The 21,811-nt window shown below is 42.4% G+C and overlaps 1 protein-coding gene across 2 annotated transcripts in view; it reads left to right on the top strand.

The window, feature by feature from the left end:
• Positions 1-20,582, top strand: part of Commd1 (copper metabolism domain containing 1) — an 86,335-nt gene extending 65,753 nt beyond the window's left edge. For both annotated transcript variants that reach the window (XM_021175834.3, XM_085829083.1), the window contains exon 3: positions 20,288-20,582. In XM_021175834.3, the coding sequence (XP_021031493.1) occupies positions 20,288-20,395 (108 nt within the window). In that variant the 3' untranslated portion in view covers positions 20,396-20,582. The remainder of the gene's footprint in view (positions 1-20,287) is intronic.
• Positions 20,583-21,811: the final 1,229 nt, after the last annotated feature.

Consider the following 21,811-nt stretch of genomic DNA (forward strand, 5'->3'; position numbering starts at 1 on the left):
CTCTGCCTCTCAAGAGCTGGCGTAAAAGGCATGCGCCACCCCCACCCAGCTGAGTTTGCATATTTTATTTTGGGCTTTGCAGTGTGAATTAGGGTCTTCCTTATACAGAACATGCACTCTATCCCATATTTTTATTTTAATTAGTGATTATTGGGCTGTTGTTCAGAAGGCTGTAGTCACTCCCCTCTATCCACAGTGCATTCTGTTCCTTTGCCTACATCCTTGCCATCCCTGAAGACTTCCATTTCTCTCAGCCTAGTCTTAAAACAGATTCTTAGGATTATTTTGCTCTGTATTCTTTTGTCTGTTAGTGGGAGTGCTGTCATATGTCCAGCATCTGTTGTCATGGACTCTTATCAGTTACCTATGCTGACATCTTGTGCCTGTTACCTTCTATTGAATTGTTTAGAAGTTTTCATCAATTTACAGCTTTTGTTAGAGAAAATTTAAACCTAGGGATTACCATTTAGACTTTGTTAATGATGCTATTTTTCTTCAGGATTTTTAATTTTGTGTATTTAACATGTTAGTCTTCTTATGCATTTATCTTAGGTTTCCTTGGTCTTGTATGATAGAGCCCCTCTAAAAACATCCTACTTACTCTTTTAAGTCCCCCTCCCTTTGGATTGTTTCCTCTGCATTAATACTGAATTTGTAGTCTAATTGAAATTTATTTGTATGTACAAGTAATAATCAGAACATCATTGCTCTTGTATTCTTCTTATTTATTTATTTATTTTGTGGGGGTGGGGTAAATGCCACTCGCACATGTGGAGATCAAAGGACAACTTGCAGGAGTCAGTTTTTCTTCCTTCTACTATGTAGATCTCAAAGATTGAATTCAGGTTATCAGGCTTGTCAGCACGTGCCTTATCTGATGCACCATCCCATTGTTCTGCTTTCCCTTTTGTGGTGGTGGTTGGGGGAGACAGACAGACAGACAGACAATCATAGTTATCATTGGATCTCAAAGTTAATGTTTTCATCACTTTAATACAAGTAGTTGTCACCAGGATGAGAGTTGAGAATTGGATATAGGATTCCCTGCACAAAAGAACAAATTCTAAAAGCTTATATACTTTTAAAAAATGTGATGCTATTTTGGTTTTGCTTTTAAATTTTTATAAATACGGTGTTTTGTCTGCATGTGTGTATGTGTGTATGCCTAGTGCCTCTGGAAGCCAGAAAAGGCTGTTAAGTCCCCTGGGTAGTTGTGAGTTGCCTCATGGATCCTGGAACTAGAACCCAGGTCCTCTGTAAGAGCAGTCAATTCTCTAAAACACTGAGCCATTTCTCCAATTCTATACTGAGGTTTTTATTTCTCTGTGATTTGGAAAAGTGAGACACAGATGTGTGTGTGTGCGTGTGTGAATAACAGATTTTCTATAAAGAACTGTAGATTAAATAATTTAAGCTCAGTGTGCCTTACTATCTCTGCCACGTAGCCTGAAAGCAGTCATGGATGATATAAAAGTGAATGTGCCTGACTATATTCCAATCAAACTTTGATAAAGAAAATAGCTGCAAGCCAGCTTTGATTCAAGGGTTGAAGTTTGCTGTCAATTTCTTTCTTTCTTTTTTTAATAGCAAAGGATATCTTTCTGCCTCTTCCTTCTTTATCTCCTCCTTTACTTTCTCCTCCTCCTCCCCCATCACCTCTCCCTCCTCTTTCTTCACCTCCTCGTCCATCTCCCCCTCTATTATATTTTCCTCCTTTTAAAATATGTGTGTGCGGGCCGTGGGTATAGGGGAAAAGGGGAGGAGACCCTGCGCCTGCCAGAGTTCTGGTGCTCTGGGTGGGCAGACGCGGGAGGACGTCCTGTCGTACACTTTCAATGTGGCCCCAGGTGCACACCTGGCTGTGTTAGCCACTGACCCCCCACGGCGGGTTGTGGACAAGGGGCAGCCCCAGGTACCAGGTTCTCAGCCTTCGGCATCCCATGCTGGATACGGCAGAGGAGCAAAGAACAGAATAGGGGCCCCAGGGTGGCACTTGGCCCAGAGATAAGGGAAGAGGGCAGGGGGAGAGGCGGGCACTGGGTGGTTCCCACGCAAGTGAGAGTCCTTAGTCTGGTCTGTGGCTGCAGCATAGGAAGGCCTTGTGGCTGCTCGTTAGGAGAAAGCCTATCCCATCGTTCAAGCACCAAGGGCCTTTATGATCAGAAACCGTCTATGGATTTAGAGCTTTATTGTAGAAAGGCAGGGAGAAAGGAGAGATGGTAGAGAGAGAGAGAGAGAGAGAGAGAGAGAGAGAGAGAGAGAGAGGCCAGCCATGGCTGTGTAGAGAGAGGAGGGGGGAAGAGAGAGAGAAGGAAGGCTAGAGAGTAAGAGAGGTAAAAGTTTAAAAAGAGCGAGGTGGGGCCAAGCAGCCCCTCTTATAGTGGACTTGGCTATCTTGCAGTTGCTAGGTAACTGTGGGGCAGAGTCTAGGCAGAATGCCAGAAGCTTGGGACATTGTCTACTTGACTGCTAGCCACACGCCTCTCCTGTGGGGGAGCTGTGAGGGCAGTAACTTCGACAGGAGCCAGGGGTCCAGGAGACTTGATTGAATGCCTTCTGTCCCATGTAGGTGCATGTAGGTGGAAATTACCACCCACCGGGTCCCACCGGGGTTCAAGACCTCAGCTCGACTGGAGATCAGGCTGTCAGGGCATAGCCCATTGTCCCATGTGTGTGTATGTGCATATAGGTATTTTACCTGTATATGTATCTAAATGGTGCACACTCAGAGACCGGAAGAGGATATCAGATCCCCTGGGACTGGAATTAAAGACAGCTGTGCACCCCCATGTGGGTGCTGGAGATCAAACCTGGGTCCTTTGGAAGAGCAGCCAGTGCTCCCAACCATTGGGCCACCTCCCCAGTCCTGCTGCCAATTTCTAATCTACATAGGCTCTCTCTGTCTCTGTCTCTCTCTCACCTACTGTCTTTATATCTAAGCCAGTGTTCTTACTGATGTCTTATTTTTTGGATAATTTAAACTACTTTGAAGAAGTGCCTGCATCAGATTAGCCCATAGGCATGTCTGTGGTGCATTTTCTTGATTGCTAATTAATGTAGGAGGACTCACCCCACTGTGAGAGGTATCGTCCCTGCAGGTGGAGCATGGGCTGTATAAAAAGGCTAGCTGAGCAAACCTGAGGGAGCAAGCTAGCAAGCAGCATTCATTCGTCCATGGCCTCTGCATACAAAAAAATCAGAATCAGGACAGTCATTTAACTTACTCTCTTTGTTCCATTTCCTATGGAGTAGAACATAGCTTTGAACTTCTTTGGCAAGAACGTTGTAAATGAATGTTTTAAACAGAAGTTTTGCTCTATAGGTTTTAAAGGCGGTAGCCTCTGGGAGGAGGGGACCAAGGCAGGAGGAGTGTAGCAGGAAATATTCCCAGATGGAAGATGAATACTTGTTTTTCACAGAACCATCACATGGCACAGTCTGATTAGCTACTCAAGTATGTTGGTTTTTTAAAAAAAATTAATAGTGTCTTTCTATCTTCTTCTGAGTATAGCAAAATTTAAAACTTTGGCTTCTGAGGCTGAAGGGATATTCAGAGGTGCTGGCTTCTCTTGTAGAGGACCGGGGTTTGGTCCCCAGTGCCCAAATAGTGGCTTTATACCTACCTGTACCTCCTATTCCAGGGGATCTGAAGCCCTCTTCTGACCTCCACAGAGACCAAGTTCACATGTGGTAAACAGGCATACATACAGGAGAAACATTCATACAATAAAAATAAAGAAAGATATAACTTTAAACATAAATAAAACTTTGGCTTATAGTTTTGTTTTTGGTTTTTTTACTTTGATAACTATATTCCCATTGTGTTAGTTGGGAAAGTAGAAGGTTTCAATTTTAAAATATTCAGGGGCTGGAGAGATGGCTACACGGTTAAGAGCAGTGGTTGCTCTTCAAGCCGATCTGGATTCAGTTCCCAGCACCCACATGGTGACTCATAACCATCTATTATTTCAATCCCAGGGGATACAAAGCTCTCTTATAGTCTTTATAGGCACCAGGACACACAAGTGATGTATAGACAAACACACAGGCAAAATACTCACACACATAAAATAAAAATAATTGAAAAACATTGTTCCTTTTTTCCTTTCCTTTTCTTTCCTTTTTTTTTTTTTTAAACCTGTGACCAAAAGGCTCTTGTGGCTGGTTGCGGTGGTTCTCACCTTTAATCTCAGCTCTTGAGAGGCAGAGGCAGGCAGGTCTTCCTTCCTGAGTTTGAGGCCAGCCTGGTCTACATAGTGAGTTTCAGGACAGCCAGGGCTACGTAGAAAGACCCTGTCTCAGCCACCACATCACCCCCCAGAGAGGCTCCTTTGCCCGCCATGGTGGCTTACACTGCAACCCTGGCACTTAGGAGACTGAGGGAGAAAGATGACTGCAAGCTTCAAACTTTGCCGCCAAAGAAAATAGAACACAACAGAAGGATGTATTTGATTTTTGAATAATCTGGTGATATTATGTCTTCTTGAGACCCTTTGCAGTGGTTTTCTGTTGCTCACCTGGAACCATTGTTTGACAGCATCTCATCTCACGGACTGTAATTGGCCCATATCTAGTATAGATAAGCTGATTTATATTTTAATTTTTTGCTTCTGTTGGTTGCTAAGCATAAACTTTAGAAAACTCTGAGTAGGAAAGCTGGTGTCAGAATAATTGTGCTGCTCAGTGATAATTAAGATCTTTTATCTGTGCCTTTCAAAGACCTTTGAGAATATTGTTTCATAATTCCCAAATTGCCTCTGAAGTGGTGAGGCAAACACCATTACCCCAATTTACAGAGGCAGTTGTGGTCCTTTAGAAATGAGAGATGAGCTTCACATGGAGTTAAAAGCAAAGGTGAGAATGATTTATGACCAGTGTGTCAGTTTTCTTTCTAGATCTTTGCAGTCCAGTGTTTTTAATAGAACCATGGGTTTATTATACTGTAGTCATATCCCTTTTCAATTAGCAGTAACTGCACTTGGGTGAACTTCATTGGCTATGATACTGCTGCCATGCACAGCTTGAAATTTTCTAAATGAAATTCTATGCGTTTTGTGCCCAGCTAAACATTTTCATGGGTGCCTAGTCAGTGAGGGTGCTTCAGAATCGTTTAGGCTTCACAAAAACACCACACACTGTTTATTATCACCTAGTGCCCTCACTGGAAATAACAACTTCTTCATAAGCATTCCTGGAATAGACAGTACACTTAGGAGCCAAACCTTGTTGAGATACTGGTGGTTTATAGTGTTAACTTTTAAAAAAGAGATATTCCTGCATGTAAACCAACAATCTAATCTAGGGATGTTTTCTTTTCTTTCTTTTTTTTTTTTTTTTTTTTTTTGGCTTTTCAAGACGGTTTCTCTGTGTAGCCCTGGCTGTCCTGGAACTCACTTTGTAGACCAGGCTGGCCTCGAACTCAGAAATCCACCTGCCTCTGCCTCCCAAGTGCTGGGATCAAAGGCGTGCACCACCACTGCCCCGCTAGGGGTGTTTTCTTAAGTCATGTTCTACAAATAGCTAACTGTATTGTCTTAAGTCACAATCTTATTAAAGACTGACAGTTGTTGTATTCAAATTTCCTAGGGAACACTAGCAAACTCTACTCACCTCAAGTGGGGAAGTAACAATAGCACCAGAGTACAGCTCAGTGAAGGCATGTGTCCATTGGGGCTACCCACGGAAACATGGCTAACTCAAAGGCAGTTTCATCACTAGGAAGCCCACCCCAGCATGGACAAGTCAGAAGCTGCCTGTAGGAGACTGATCTACCTGCAAGGCACGGGAAGGAAGCAACCATACAGACCGTCGACAGTGTGACTTCTTCAAGTCACTAAGAAAGCACTTGATCTTCATAGTCTTGGCTGAACCACCTGCTCAAGTTTAAGTCAAAACTGAAATCCTTGCTGTCTGTCACCTTCCTTGCTAATGCTGAATTTATAGATTATATAATAGCATATAGAAATTAAAGCTAAATAGAATTTATTAAATTTAAACATGACTTCAGCACTTGGGAGGCAGAGGCAGGCGGATCTCTTGAGTTCGAGGCCAGCCTGGTCTACAGAGTGAGTTCCAGGACAGCTGGGCTACACAGAGAAACCCTGTCTCGAAAAACCAAAAAAAAAAAAAGAAAAGTATGCACACATGACTTATTAACAGAACATTATTATAAAAGCACAAGTTCCTGGAAAAATCAACCATCAAGTCTCTGAAACTTTAGTTTCTTGATAGAAGAGATTATATTTACTCTTTTCTTATACTAGGAATCAAACGCAGCCCAAGCATGCTGCGCAAATACTCTTCTGGCTCTAATGAGAGTGTATTTAAAAACAAACAAACAAAAAACAAAAAAAATCCACGAACTCCCTTAGAAGGGAAGCAGTCAGGGATCCCCCTGGCATCAAACCAAGGCAGCTTTCTTAGATCAGGGTGCATGCCAGTTTGGCAAGTATTCAGTGTAATCCTATTATCACCAACTAGCCTTCGACGCCTGCTGCTTGTAAGTGGCCATCAACTCTACCAGTTCTCAAGGCAGCTTCGGTGTCTGCTCTTAGAGATAGCAGACATGTCATGGCCTGCCCTGCTGCTATGGCTTGAATGTGTATGCAGGGCCAGACCATGGATTGGAATCTTAATCTCCAGTGTAGCAGCACGTGAGGATGTTTCAGATCATGAAGGTCTATTCTCTGGGAGGTATTAGCCCCCATTATAAAAGGTTTGAGTTCCCTCAGCCTTTGCAGAAGTGTTCTTGACTTTACACTTGCGCCATGTGATGGTGCCAGAGGTGAGTGCCCTCAGCATCAGCATCAGACTTGCTGTTTCTTTTGTATACATTACCACGTGCACAGTATTTTGTTATAGCGGCCCTAAACCTACTCTATGCAACCCAAAAAACCTACTTTCCCTTGATCCTGCTGTGTGGACAGCAAACTGTGTCAGCTTTGCAACTCTGCTCAGCTTGGTAAATGAACAGAAGCCTGAGTGAGGGTGGCCTAGCCACAGGCCACACAGGCATTCATGACACAGCTTGGTGTAATAAGCATTGCTTAAAAAGAGATAATCACTTTTATTTTGAATTTTGGAGTGTTTGCTTTTTTGGACAGGGTCTTATGTAATCCACTCTGACTTCAAACTTACTATGTGACTGAAGCTGGCCTTTGACTCCTGATCTTTTGGCGTCTACCTTCCAACTACTGGGTTCATAGTTGTGAGCCCCCATGAGTAGCTTTAGCTTTTAAGTGATAAATGGTTTAGAATTTGAGTTACTAGTACAGGAAAGCTGTAAGACGGAGAAGAGAGTTGTAACTGAGAGGCCCTACAGAGTTTGGCTCAGGTAGTAATCATTAGCCATTTATATGTCATAGAAGTTGTGTGTGTGTGTGTGTGTGTGTATGTATGTATGTATGTATGTATGAGGTGTGTGTAATGCTCTGGAAGTCAGAAGAGAGTGCTGTATCCCCCCTGGCACTGGTGTTGCACACAGCTGCTCTGAGGGTGCTGAGACCCAAACCTGGGTCCCCCACAAGAGTGAAAGAGCAGCAAGTGCTCTAACTACTGACCAGTCTTGCCAGTTCCCTTTGGCAATCTCATTAGCAAAAGATTTTTTTTTAGATTTATTTATTTATTATATAAGTACACTGTAGCTGCCTTCAGACACCACAGAAGAGGGCGTCAGATCTCATTACAGATGGTTGTGAGCCACCATGTGGTTGCTGGGATTTGAACTCAGGGCCTTCGGAAGAACAGTCAGTGCTCTTAACCGTTGAGCCTCTCTCCAGCCCCAACAAAAGGTTTTTTAAAAGATGGAAACTCCAGGACGGTTTTATTGGGTTTTTAAAGAATGTAACAGGCCAGATAAGCTGGAGTTCCTAGCGTCCACCAGGAAAAGTGAAGAAGAGTGTGTTCCCATAAGAATCAGGCAGGCTCGGCAGTGCAGGTGCCAGCTGCTGGATATGGTGGGAGCATTTCTGACAGGCCTCACCGGAGAGGTCTGCAGATGAGAGGTTTGGGGGAGGGAGCACATTTAGATACTCATCTGGTTAAAGGAGTAACTCCTCTTCCCATTCTTACCCCCTCCTTTACGTGGAGGTGCGTGTGTTCTGTTCTGGCTTCAGGCTCATCTGGGTTTGTAAATCCCAGGAAGGCCTAGGACTTATTTATGCAAGATGAGCGCCTTCTGTCTACATCAAAGGATATTATAAGATACTGACCAAGCAGTTTGTAAGGGGGTTACAGACCATCACCTACTCAGTTTTATCAGAGAATGTCAGCATATTGGTGCTCATATATCCCAAAGGAGTCTGTGGCACGAGAGGCACCTGCTGTCTAACTTGGAAGGGATGTTATCGGCCATGGGCCATGATGTTCATATGTCCTGAGTGGTCATAGGAAACAGAAGGCTGCAAAACCCCTATCTCCTTGCCTCTCATTCCTCAGCAAGCTCACTGTTCTATAAATAATCGGATGAAGTGAAACGTGGTCATCCCTTTAAATATGTCTGCTCATTCCCTCCCTCAGCGTTTCATTGTCTTCACCCTAACTGCCCAACTTTAACACCCCTGGGTCTACCTGCCTGCCCCACAGGAACTTGAATTAAAGGTGGTGGCTGTAGAGACATCCAAGAAAACAGAGAAGTTATCTACATGGCTTAGTAATCAGTGTCTCAATAGTTGAGAAAGGGCTCTTCAACAGATAGAAATCAAGAGTAACTCATAAAATAAGGATATTTAATTATGGCATGGAATATCAAGAAATAAAATCATTTTATTTTTAAGATGAAAGATTAAAAAAACAAAATTTCAAAGTGGGATAAGGACTGGGGGGCAGGTTGTGGTTGGAGGGATGAGAGAGGGAGGGAGGATGCATGTGGCAGAATGTGTCACACATGTGCAAGAAACTGTCAAGGATATAGTTTTACAAAATGAAACATTTTATTTTTAAGGTGTGTGTGTGTGTATAGAAGTTTATATCACACATGGCTTTTTTTTTTTTCCTTCGAGACTGGGTTTCTCTGTGTAGCCCTGGCTGTCCTGGAGCTTGCTCTGTAAACCAGGCTGACCTCCAACTCAAAGAGATCTTCGTGCCTCTACCTCCCGAGTGCTGGGATTAAAGGTCTGCACCACCACTGCCCGGCTCACACACCTGGTTTTTACTTGGCTGCTGGGGATTGAAGGTCTTCATGTTTAAGCATCGAGCACTTTTACTAGCCGAACAATCTCCTTAATCCGGTAAAATATTTGTCAAAAAGTGGGGTTTGGTCTCAGCAAGTAGAGGGTTATCACTAAAAAGGGCTCTTTGGAGGATTCATTTCCTCCAAAAGGTAAGCTCTGGGAGATGGGGTATGTATGTGGTGACTTATCTTGTATGTGTGCTCATTTGAGTCTTCGGTCAATATTTGATTATGGAATAATAGTTACCTTTGTCGGTGTTTTAAATATTTTCATGTTCTTTTATTGGATCATTAAAACTTTCTAAAAAAACATCTTTGAAATGTGATAGATGAAGAATGTCAGGCTCCAAAAAGTTTAAGTGACCCCTGAACTCCCAGGAGTATTATTAAGAGGCAGAACTGGACACAGAGCCCAGATCTCTGGTTTCTTGTCTTATGGTCTGTAATTTTATACTAGGCTTTCATTATCTCTCAACAAATGATGTCATCTTGCTTTTGTGTGTTATCAAAGGACAGCGGTGTTGGCGCTGACACTGGAGGACAGACAGTAATGTGAATTTTGTATCTGGGTCAGCTTCTAGCTATAATTCAGTCAACCTCCCTTACTCCCTTAATAAACTACCTGAGAGGGGCTAACAGTTTCATCATGAAATAAAAAAAAGTGTTCTGCTGTTAATGAACAATTCTGAACATGTTGCATTCAAATTGCTCTTAAAGTCATTTTGTTTTCTTTTCCCCCATTAAAGTGGGAAAAGGACAGTGACTGCCTTGTTTAAAGCTGACTCTCCGGTGTCTAGAACTGATTCAAATGCTGCTTATAAAATGGGGTCTCTCAGGGCAGGGCCCAGCCTGATCGTAATAAGGTCTAAAACCCATTTTATTCTCAGAAACAAAGAAGGAAGTAGGAAAAGGTCTGTCTAAGAGCAGCCAAAGCAAAGTACATAGAACAAATGTTAGATTTACTATGCAGATTTAAATCCAAATTTGTAGTGATTTGATCGTCTTTCCATCCTCACAAAAAAAGATTTCCTTTGTAAATGTAAACTGTCCTTATAAAAGCATCATCTTTTAGGGCTGGTGGGTAAAGGCACCTGCTGCTGAGCCTGATAACCTACCTGTGAGTTCCAGGATCCACATGGAAGCAGAGAACTGACTTCCATATTCTGTCTCAACTTCTGAACATGCTATTATGGGGCAGTTAAACACGCATGCAAATTAGTTCATTAGAAACCCCAAAACGATATGTTTTTTTAGGGCTTCTGAGTTTAAAGTTTATGTGAAAGAAGCATATTTCAAAATGGCATACACTGGGTCTCGCCATCAGTTTGGAGGTGGCATATTCTATGCCCCCAGCAGTAGTACGTTTGCTTTCCAGTCCCTTTGGCTCAGAGCTTTACAGAGGTGCTGGGGTGTGTCTGTGCTGCAGGTGGAAATGACTGGGAATGCTACCTTATTAACTTGTAATAGCAGTCTGAGGCAATAGACTTCTGCTGTGTCTTCCACGTGGTTAGCAGACATAGGTGAGAGAAATAAGTTGTAAATAGAAACTCTGCCTTAAAGTTTCCATTGCTGTGAAGAGACACCATGACCGCAGCAACTCTTATAAAGGAAAGCATTTAATTGGGGCTGGCTTACAGTTCAGATGTTCAGCCCATTATTGTCATGGCAGGAAGCCTGGTAGTGTTCAGGGAGACAAGGTGAGGGAGAGGGAGCTGAGAGGTGTACATGGGATAGGCAGGCAGCAGAAAGAGACAGACTGAAACACACCTCCTCCAGCAAGGCCATACCTTGTAATAGTGTCGCTCCCTGTGGACCTATGGGCGCTATTTTTATTCAAACTGCCACATTTTGCTACTTTTCAGAACAGAAAACATGAAAATACATATTATCAAGGGTAAGAAGGTCTTACTGTTTAGTCCTGAGACCTTGCCAGTTTCCTTATGGTTGAACCTGGCCTTTTCCAGTTCTTAATATTTTAATCCAGTGGGTGGTCTTGTTAAATAAAGACCTCTATTATAATGATCAGACACAGTGTGTCTGATTCTTGCAAGGAGAAAGACTCTTAGAAGATCCAAAAGCTTTTGGGAATTAAATCTGTAAAAACAAAAGAATTTGTTGTTTGTTCTCTGTTGTTGCTGGACACAGTAGTGGTCAGATGCAGTGGTCGGTACTTTCCTCATGTGAGAACATTTTTGTTGTTGTTGTTTGTCTGTTTTTGTTTTTACGGATGACAATTTTAGGTTCCAGAAGTCTTTCACATGACTATTCCTCACTAGTAAGAGCAGAGTGTCTCTTTTAAAGGAAAGAGGCTGGTGAAGTATGTAGCTCAGGACAGGATGGAGAAGCAGAATAACAACCAGACACTTGCATACAGGATACGATACTGATGCTTGGGCAGTGGCTTGTCCCACATGGAAGCTGGGCAGACATGGCAGCAGCCTATTAGCCTAGCAATTAAAAGGCAGAGACAAAGGATTGCCGTGTGTGTGTGTGTGTGTGTGTGTGTGTGTGTGTGTGTGTGTGTGTGTTTGTCTGTGTGTCTGTCTGTGTCTGTCTGTCTGTGTCTGTGTCTGTGTGTATTGTATAAAACTCAAAGATGGACCAGATGGTTGAGCAGTAAAAACCTTTTTCACAGGGCCAGGGAAGATAGGTGAAGAAGGTAGGTTAGAGATGAAAGAATTATGCGTGGGGGCAGGACAGGGTCAGGGGCGGGGGCAGGTAGGGTAATAACCCTGCAGATGAATAGTGTCCTGGGCCAGATCTCACCGGGTCTTTGGATGTAGTTGCAAATGTAGCTTTTCCTCCTGGGAATTAATCTCTTGGAAGATGGATCTTATAGGTAGATAGAACTTCCAGGAAGTGTTTCTTCCTATTCTCTGGGAAAATTGAAAGACAGGACTGCACAAGCAGGTGTCAGCATGTCAAAATGTAATGTTTTGAGTCCTAGCATAGCACAGACAGCTGAGAAGAGCTATTCTCCCACATTAAATATAGCCTCAAAAGCATGCATAATTTCCATTGAGTCATTATAGTTCAAGGAGCAGGGTAGGAGCACTTTTGTGTATAGCATTTTTCATTGTTATATGTTTAGGTTTAACCTCTGGTGGATGTTAAATTAAATACAACTATTGTAATGTGTCTCTCAGAATGAGTCTCAACCCTGGTTCCTTGCTCTGTAACAGAAGTATAGAAATTCTTATAAAACTGTTCTATTTAGAGTTATTATTTTATTTGCTGTATTTGAGTGTTTTGCTTGCATGTGTGTATCTGCACCTCATTTGCACCTGATGCCTGCAGAGTTCAAAAGAGGTCATTGGCTCCCTTGAAACTGGAGTGTTGTAGATGGTTGTGAGTCCTGGGAACAGAACCTAGTCTTGTGCAAGAATAGCAAGTGCTCTCTCTCTCTTTTTTTTCTTCTTCAATTTATTTTCATTTTATGTACATTAGTGTTTTGCCTGCATATGTGACTGTGTGAGGATGTTAGTTCCTCTAGAACTGGAGTTATAGACAGGAGGGAGCTGCCAATTGGGTGCTGGGAATTGAACCCAGGTCCTTTGGAAGAGTAGCCACTGAGCTACCCCTATACGTTTCCTTTTAATGTTCATATTTAGTATTTTACTCTTCACTAATGAAGATACAGGCTTTGCATTTGAATTTTTTTCCTTTCAGATAACAGATACAAATCCAAAATTGCTTGTCTTAAGGCCCTTCTTACAGCTTGAAATGAGGGATACAAGTTTTTTTATTTCATTTTATTTCTTTTTTTCTTTTTTTTTTTTTTTGTTTTTGTTTTTGTTTTTCGAGACAGGGTTTCTCTGTGTAGCCCTGGCTGTCCTGGAACTCACTTGTAGACCAGGCTGGCCTCGAACTCAGAAATTTGCCTGCCTCTGCCTCCCGAGTGCTGGGATCAAAGGCGTGTGCCACCACTGCCCAGCTTCATTTTATTTCTTAACCACCCCCTGCCACAAGGGAGTATTTAACTTTCATTTGAAATGACTGAATATTTCAGTTAATAACATAAAAATAAATAAATTTGACTCCACGCCTCAAGGGTGGTACTTCCACACTCACGACTTGGTCCTTGTTTTGTTCATGCCAGTCTCTGACACAGGGGATGATTTAACATGAACTGAACAACTTCACTGGTGTTTTCTGAAGAGTGGAGATGATAAGGTTAGCATATCAGAGCAAGGGATTGAGATTGCTCTCCACGACAGCCTGGGTGGAGAAGCTGAATGCCATTTAAACTGTCAATCCCTGCTTTTGCTGTGTAGTTGAATATTAGAATCATTTCTGTTTGACTATAAGAGAAATGATTAGACTGGGGGCTCTTCCCCTCCTAAGGACTGGCAATGATGGCCAGACAAGAACAGAGTTGGGACCCGAGTCACTGGCAACTCTAGCCTGGAGCCTTGCTTGTTTCTGCCCTGTCAGACTCCTGTCCTGTGCTGTGGCCACTGTCACAGCCAGCTGCTGCACCTCTGGTATTCTTCCACTCACTCATGGATGTGTGCTTCCTGATTTAACACTGGCAGCCCCAGAGTAGGGTATCAGAGGCAGCCAGATGAAGCTGACTTCAGGCTGCCCACAAAGGCCTTGGCCAGACTATATCATAGAGGCCTAGTGTGTGCCTTTGAAAAGAATCAGAAATAGTGTGTAAGTAACCAATATAATTTTTTATCTTGTTGGATAAGATAAAAATTGGTAAAATAAGGCAGGTGTTCACGTCTCAGGAATGCTGAGTCACTCTAGGAGGATCCTTGTTAACAGTCTCAGAAACCTTAGCAGTTAAACCTATTTAAATCTCGAATTTACAAGCTCAGAAACTATAACCCTAAGACAGCTGTAAAATGATGGTATCTTGGTTTAGATTGGTGTAATTTCAAAGCCGTGTTTACTAGGCATGAGTATATAGGTGTGCACACATACAGAGAGCAGTACAGTCAGAGAGAGTATGGTAGTTGTCTTCTTTTCAAGCTTATTAAATTTTCTAGACATTCAGAGGGACAGCTTACTTGGCAGGTAGAATAAGGAAATTTCTTAAAGATGTAAGAATTGGGCTGGAGATGTAATTCAGAGCTATAGTGCTAACCTCATATGCATGAGGGCCTGGGTTTGCTCCCTGCTATTAAGGAAAGACAGACAGACAGATGATAGATAAATGGAATATGGATGTTTGTTTTTATTCATAATAGTGTATGTGTGTGCTGCCTGCTGCCTGTTCTGTGTTTCACATGGTTGTCAGTCAAGCCTTGATTCTACGATCAAGACATTATCAAAGGCTCTCTCTCTCCTCTTTACCCTTGGCGTAGTTGGAGGATGGATTTGGGTCAAAGATGAAAGCTATTAAAAGTTTAAGTTCAGAATTTAATGCATTTATTTTCTCACATTCCAAAAGTACCTGATCTGATTTTGTTTTTAAGTTAGTAACTTGATTTTCTTAGATAACAAGACAAAATTGACAATTCCTGTGACTGATGTTTTTCATCAGGTTCACTCAGGTTCAAGCAGGTATTTTGGTTCTACTGGTATAAAATTAGGATGGTGTGAGAAGAAATCTCATGGAAGTTTGAGACATTGGTTCATAGACCAACAAAGGTAGCCTTGCTTCTGGCTCTCTTGAGGACAGGTGTCTGTACACCTTTGTACCGACAGGAGTCAGGATAAAATGCCACAGGAACTGAATTTATTTATTTGCAGCCTGGGTCCCAAGCCCCTTACTAACTGTGCTGTGCTTTCTCCCCATGAAATGACTACTCCTGTGCTCAGAGTTCTCTAGATACAGCCAGGACATGTTCATCTACAGCTCCCTCCCCTTCCTCCTTCCCCCTTCTTCCCCTCCTTCCGTCCTTCCTTCCTTCTTTTCTCAACCCCTAACCTTTCTTCCTTTTCCTCCTATGCTGGGAATCAAACCCATGACCTGGCATTTGCTAGGCAAGTGCTCCACCCCTATAAAGTGGTGGAGGACTTTGAGTATCATATAAACACCAAACTTTCCTTTGAGTCTTCATTGAAGTTAACAGAATCAAAGACCAATTCAGGTATGGATACATTATTAACTATCAATGATGGAATTTACATTATCTATAAATGTATAAATATAAGCTTAGATTGTGAAATGACCAGGTGTTTAGGTTCTGAAGCCAGGCAAACCTGGGTTTGCTTGCTTGCTTGTTTGTTTTTTTGTTTGGTTGGTTGATTTTGGGACAAGGTCTTTCTCAGTAACCCAGGCTGATGTTGAAGTCATTATGTAGTCCAGGTTGGCCTTTAATTCATGGTGACTCTCCAGTTTCAGCTCTTTCTCTATTGCTGGGGTCATGGGCATGAACAGCTCTGCTTGGCCAGATGTGTATTTTAAAATGTTTTTTTTTACTTACTACTTCTGTGGCTTTACAGATTACTCATTATCTTTCTGTGAAATGGGATAAAATGATCCTCACCAGTGTGAAGTAAGGTATATGCTTAGCATATATTAAGCATTTTGTTGCTTAGTCTTGTTACCATGTTTATTTATGTTAATCATGAATTTGTCTTCCTCTGAACTTCAAGTTCATTAGCACTTTCCCACAATCCTCCCCACTGCTCTTTTTTTAGAGGGTAGTAGGAGTACAGGATGTTGTGTAGCCTAGGCTAGCCTTGAGTTTACTGTGCAGTGGAGGGTGATGAACACTTCTGATCCTCCTGCCTCTACTTCCTCAGTGCTGGGATTACAGGTGTTTGTGACCATCCCGTTTATGTGGCTGGCACTAGCAGTGAAAGCTGGGGCCCTGTGCACCTAGGCAAGTGCTCATAATTCACTTGAATTATGTCCTCACTCATGTTTCTCTCTGTAGCTTTTCCTTCTCTCAAGGGCAAGAGTGAGTCCCCGTGACCCATACCCACACACTGTTCTCTTACCTCCACTTCCAAAACTTTCAGTGTCTACTACATGAATGGTGGTGACCACAAAAGAATCTTAGATCTTCCCCAGTTAGGAGCTGCTGCCTTTGCCTGTCTTTCACACAAACGTGATCTTTGAAACTCCAGCTTGTAGAACTGTGGACAATTTTAAATAATCAAAATCTTAATATTCTATCAGTGGGACTATAATATATCAAAGCTCATAAAATCAATTGTATTTTCTGACAACGTTTGCTAGATTTAGTTCAAACCATCTGCTTTGGGTTAGAGGGGGAAATTCTGCTAATTCTACAGTTGTTGAGAGTAGCTTACTTCTGGCTTTGTCTCTTCCCAGTTACCAGGGACTGTTAAAGGATCAAATGAGATCATGCATGTGAAAAGGTTTCTAGTTTAATGTGAGAGCTGATCATTGCATTTGAACAAAGGCCCAGTACCAACTAATGTCAGAACACACCCTCAAAACGGAGATACTATTTCCTCTCTGCCTACCTTCTACCCATTGCCTCCAAAAGCTTATCACAGGCAGAGCCAGCAAGCCCCTGTCTGACTTCCCTCTCCTTCCCTCAGTCTTACATTTTCTCTCAGAGAATGGCATGCAAGAACATGACTTAGGGATACAACATGCACACAAGGGATTAACCAGATCTACGAGTAGGGATAGAGAACACTTTTGTGCCATTCTCTAATCTTCCTGGCAGCTTTGATTCTGGCAGTGCTCACAGGTTAAATAATGTTTCAAAATAAAGGTCAGTAAGAATGTGGCCAGTCACTATGTGTGCGTGTGTGCATGTGTGTATGTGTTTTTTGAGTTTGTTTTCTTATTTTTGGTTTAGCTACTTATTCTTATTTGCATAGTATGTTTAGGAAACTAAGAGTTAAGTATGAGGTTGTTGACATTATCATATCCACAAACACTAGATCCTTGATAATCCCAAGAACTCTTATCACTGGACATTGTTATTAACTAATTTGTGCCCCCTCCAAATTCTATACTTAAGCCCATTCTGCACTTCAAAATAACTATTTTTGATGTACCTACTTTAAAAAAAAGTAGATAGCTCTATTATGTGATCCAAAGGAAATGACATCAGTGTGTTAAAGAGACATCTGTGTTCCTGTGTTTACTGTAGTATTATTAAGAATAGCCAAGAGTGGAAACAACCTAAGTACTTGTTGACAGATAATTGGTCGAGGGAGATACACATCATCATGAACCGTGAGTCAGCCACAAAGACAAAAAAAGAGAAAAGGCCTATCACTGCAGCATCCCTGCAGCATCTCTGCAGCATCTCTGGGCCTGGGGTACATGATGTTAATTTGAAAAAGTCAGGCATTGGGAGAAAAGTCTCCTGCCAGTCACTCAGAAATGCTATATATAAATGTTCATCTCAGCCAGGCATGGTGGTGCACACCTTTGAGTCCAGTGCTCAGGAGGCAGAAGCAGGCAGATCTGTGAGTTTAGGGCCAGCCTGGTCTATACAGTGAGTTCCAGATCAGCCAGGTCTACACAGAGAAGAAACCCTGTGTCTCAAAATTAAACGAAACCAAACCCAAAACATTCATCTCAGGCTAGGGAAATAAATAAATGAAAAGAAAGGCAGAAGCAGCTCCTGGCTAACTGTCCCCCAATCTCCACACTTGTGGTATATATAGCATGTGCCCCGCCCCCACCCCAAATATGTAAAACATATTTAAAATGATGGAAGGTGAGGACTGACAGGTGAGGTTATTCTCTGACCTCCACATGTGTGACGTGGCATGTACACACCCCAACACATGCATACAAGTCCATCTCATTGTCACTGCAGGTCAGTGGTAAAATGCGTGCGTGACTTGCATAAGGCCCCGAATTCAGTCCTGAGCACCCAAACAGTTGATTTCACAGGAGGTGAGAGCAGGGTGTCAGTGACCCAGAGGCTGGAGAGGATAGAAGGAGGCAAGGGGGAGTTTAACCAGTGGGTCCCAAGTTATAGGTGGGAGCGAGATCTTCCACAGTTAAATGTCTATAGATAATACATTGCAATTTCCAAAGGCTAGAAGAAAGAACCGGTGTTTTCACCATTTAAAAATGAGATAGATATGTTTGACTTGATTTAAGCATTATACAGTGTATGCAAGTTTCAAAATATCCCATGGTACCCTTAAATTTAAACTTTTTAATGTTTTCATTATCAGTTAAAAATCAATTTAAAGGCCAGATGTGGTGGTTCACACCTTTGCCCCCATCATTCAGGGGGTAGAGGCACTCAGATCACTCTAAGTTTGAGGCCAGCCTGGTCTATATAACAAGTTCTAGGCAAGCTAGAACTTCACAGAGAATGAAGCCCTGTCTGAAAAAAAAAAAAAAAAGTCACAGTTATGGGATTAGGGGATGGTTTAGTCAGTAAAGTGCATGGAAAGGCTTGAGTTCAATCTGAAGAACCCACCTGAGACAGCCAAGTGCGTTAGCATAAGCTTGTGATCACCATGCTGGAAAGACAGATGACCAGCCCTGACCTCAGTGAGCTCCTGGCCACGAAGAGATTTTTGTCTCAAAAGCCAAGGTAAATGTCTGAGGACCAACAGCAGAGGTTGACCTCTGGCTTTCACATGTGTTTTTACATGTGTACACACATACACACACACACACACACACACACACACACACCTGAAAACTGAAACTGAAACCTCACAGGCTTGGAAAGGTCATACACCTTTTTAATGAAAGGCTAATAAGTGAGGCTCCTAGGAGCAGTTAGTGACAAGAAGAACAGTAGTAGTCAAGGGTTAGTCATTGAGTTCCTGTACTTTGTGCCAACCGTTTGTCTCCTCCCATGCTCCTCTTTTCTCAGAAGGTTTTTGCTTTAATCAGATAGAAGCAGCTCCAGCAAGGGATCCCAGGATTCTCAGTTACTGTCAATTCAGAACAATCCGTTTGTCAGAGTAGAGACTCTTTGAGGTAGGATATTTTGATCCCTTTTAATGTTTAGAGAGGAAAATGTACAGACAAGAATATTAATCCTGTGATTCTGCCTGTAACAGACAAGAGGCCATTAGGCATGTCCCTTGACATACCTAGAATTTAATTTCATATTCTAGAAAGTAAGACCTGTAAGCATTTATATTAGTGTAAAGTTACTGTTCATGAGGTAGGAAAGACTACCTTGGATTTGCTCTTCTCGTTTAAGACCATATAGAGTTAGGGTTACCTGGGCAATGTGAGATTTCTGCCACACAAACATCAAAGACCCTACTTTTTGATACTGCCTAGATTGGCTCACCAATCCTGAGTGACTGAAGGGGCTATATTGGAGGGGGATCTTGTGAGAAGGACCTGAGAAATGTCTATTACTACTTCAAAATCTGGTCATCCTTTATAGTTTTCTAGCTAAAACTTCCCAGTGAACCTATCACAATTTCTTTTTAGCCTGAGTTGCAGATGGCCCAGGCTAACTAGAGACAAATCACATTTCTTTCATTATTATATAAGGTGGGGACAGCATTGACTTTGAAGCCAGCCAGAGCTGAGAATTTAATTATCTGACTTGTGTCATTTAAAAGATTTCTAGATGGAAGTTAACCTTTCCTGCCCTCAGAGTTCTCATCCACAAAGAAGCAATACCTAGGTACCTACCTTAAATTTACACCATGTCAATTGAGCTGCCAGACAGAAGAGCCTCTCATAATGAGAACAAGGGCATCTGTCTCTGTTTACATTTGTGTTTCATTGTGGACACTGTGGATATGCTTTGTATGGTAAAATATCACACAGGCTTAAAGGCCTGGAGTCTGGTTTGCTGTGCTAGGCCCTGGGCCTCTGCACCTTGCTCATGCCAGATAAAGAACCTTAGCTAGAGCTAGAGTCTTAGTCACTGCTCTGTCACTGTGAGGAGACACTGTTACCAAAGCATTACATTTGGGGGCTTAAGAACAGTTTTAGAGGGTTAGTTCATGATCTTCATGGCAGGAAGCAGGCAGGCATGGTGCTGGAGCAGTAGCTGAGAGCTTTATATCCTCATCAGCAGGCAGCGAGGGAGTGTGGAGGAAGGAGATTGGTCTTGGGCTTTTGAAACCTTGACGCCCATTTCCAGTGACACACTTCCTCCAACCAGGCCACTCCTAGTCCTTCCCAGCCTGCTCATCATCTGGATGCAAATGTATGTGCCTAGGGGCCATTTTCATTCAAGCCACTACTGCTGTCTTACAGGTTTTTCCTTAAACATCATTTGTGTTTTACAGGAATCTGAATTTTTGTGTCTGGAATTTGATGAAGTTAAAGTCAAGCAAATCCTGAAGAAGCTGTCAGAGGTAGAAGAGAGTATCAACAGGCTGATGCAGGCAGCCTAACTGAAGGATGGAGGAAGGAGCGTTTGAAGTGAAGCTGCTCACAGACTTTCTCCACTGACCCTTTGAAAGTCCTGTTTGCCCACTGGTGTTACCAAAAGACATTGTATACATGTATGAAAAGTCTTCAAGAATAAATAAAAATATATTTTAAAAAGTGGGTAAAAAAGAGAAACCCCTCAAAATCCAATCTTGCTTGTCTCTGCTTGTTGGGTTCTTTATTTTCCCATCTGTTCCACTGGAGAGGTTCTCATATTTTAGCACACATAAAGATTATGAGGGACATTTATAAAAACATACTGAAATTTGCCAGGTGGTGGTACATAGACTTTTATTAATCCCAGCACTTGGGAGGCAGATGCAGGCAGATCTCTGAGTTCCAGTTCAGTCAGGGTTACTTTGGGTCTCAAATAAATAAAAACAAACAAAAAGTGAAATTAAACAGAAGGCTGGAGGGTATACAGCTCCCTGGTAAAGCACTCATTTAGTGTGCAAGGGGGTGGGGCAGGTTCACCTCAGAGCCTCAGGGTCAACAGAATTGAGGCTTTAGAATTCTTTCCAGCTGTTGTTTGTTCTTGGGAGAGCTGTTAGTCATCCACACAGGACACATTGTGTATCATATAATATTCTTGATATTCACCCTCAGAAAGTGAGGAAGGCATTACAGTCGTGTAGATAGTGCTCACCAGTGTGTGCTCTAAGCTGCAGTGTAGTAGAACCTGCCTACCTGAACAAGATTAAACTGGAATCTAGTGAGATTCTTCTCCTGGGACCAGCTGATGTAGTTGAATAGGTGTGGTATAAATCTAGAGGTTGGGTTTGATCTGACTGGGGATACTCAAGCTTTTTAAAAATTACATTCTTGTGTGTGTGTGTGTGTGTGTGTGTGTGTGTATGTATGTGGGATAAAACACACATGCTACAGAATGCCTGTAGAAGGCAGAAGACAAGGAAATTTAATTCTCTCCTTCCATAATGTGGGTTCTAGGGCTTAAACTCTGTCATACATGGCAGCAAGTGCTTTTCTCAGCAAGTGCACGCACGCACAAGAAAGAAACCCAACATCAACTTCTGGCCTCCACATGCATGTGCACCAGACCACAGATGTACTCAAGGACATGCAAATATGTATGTCTACCCAGAGAAAGAGAGAGGGACTAGTGTAACGAAAACTGTTTGAGTAGAAGTATCTTAATGGACTTTCCTTTGTTGAGACAAAATGCTTGGAGCATCACCAGTTGAGGAGACAGTTCATCTTGGCTCACCAATTTGGAGGGTTCAGTCCATGGTCTCTTGGCTCCCTTGTTTTGAGCCTGAGAGGCAGAGCATCCTGGCAGAAAGCAGTGAAGCCTAATTACAGACTTCCTGCAGCCAGGAAGCTCTGAGAGATTGGAAAGAAGCAGACTTGCAGCCTCCTTC

The sequence above is a fragment of the Mus caroli genome, unplaced genomic scaffold (genome assembly GCF_978045245.1).
Source record: "Mus caroli unplaced genomic scaffold, Mus_caroli_1 scaffold_13, whole genome shotgun sequence".
NCBI classification, from domain to species: Eukaryota; Metazoa; Chordata; class Mammalia; order Rodentia; family Muridae; genus Mus; species Mus caroli.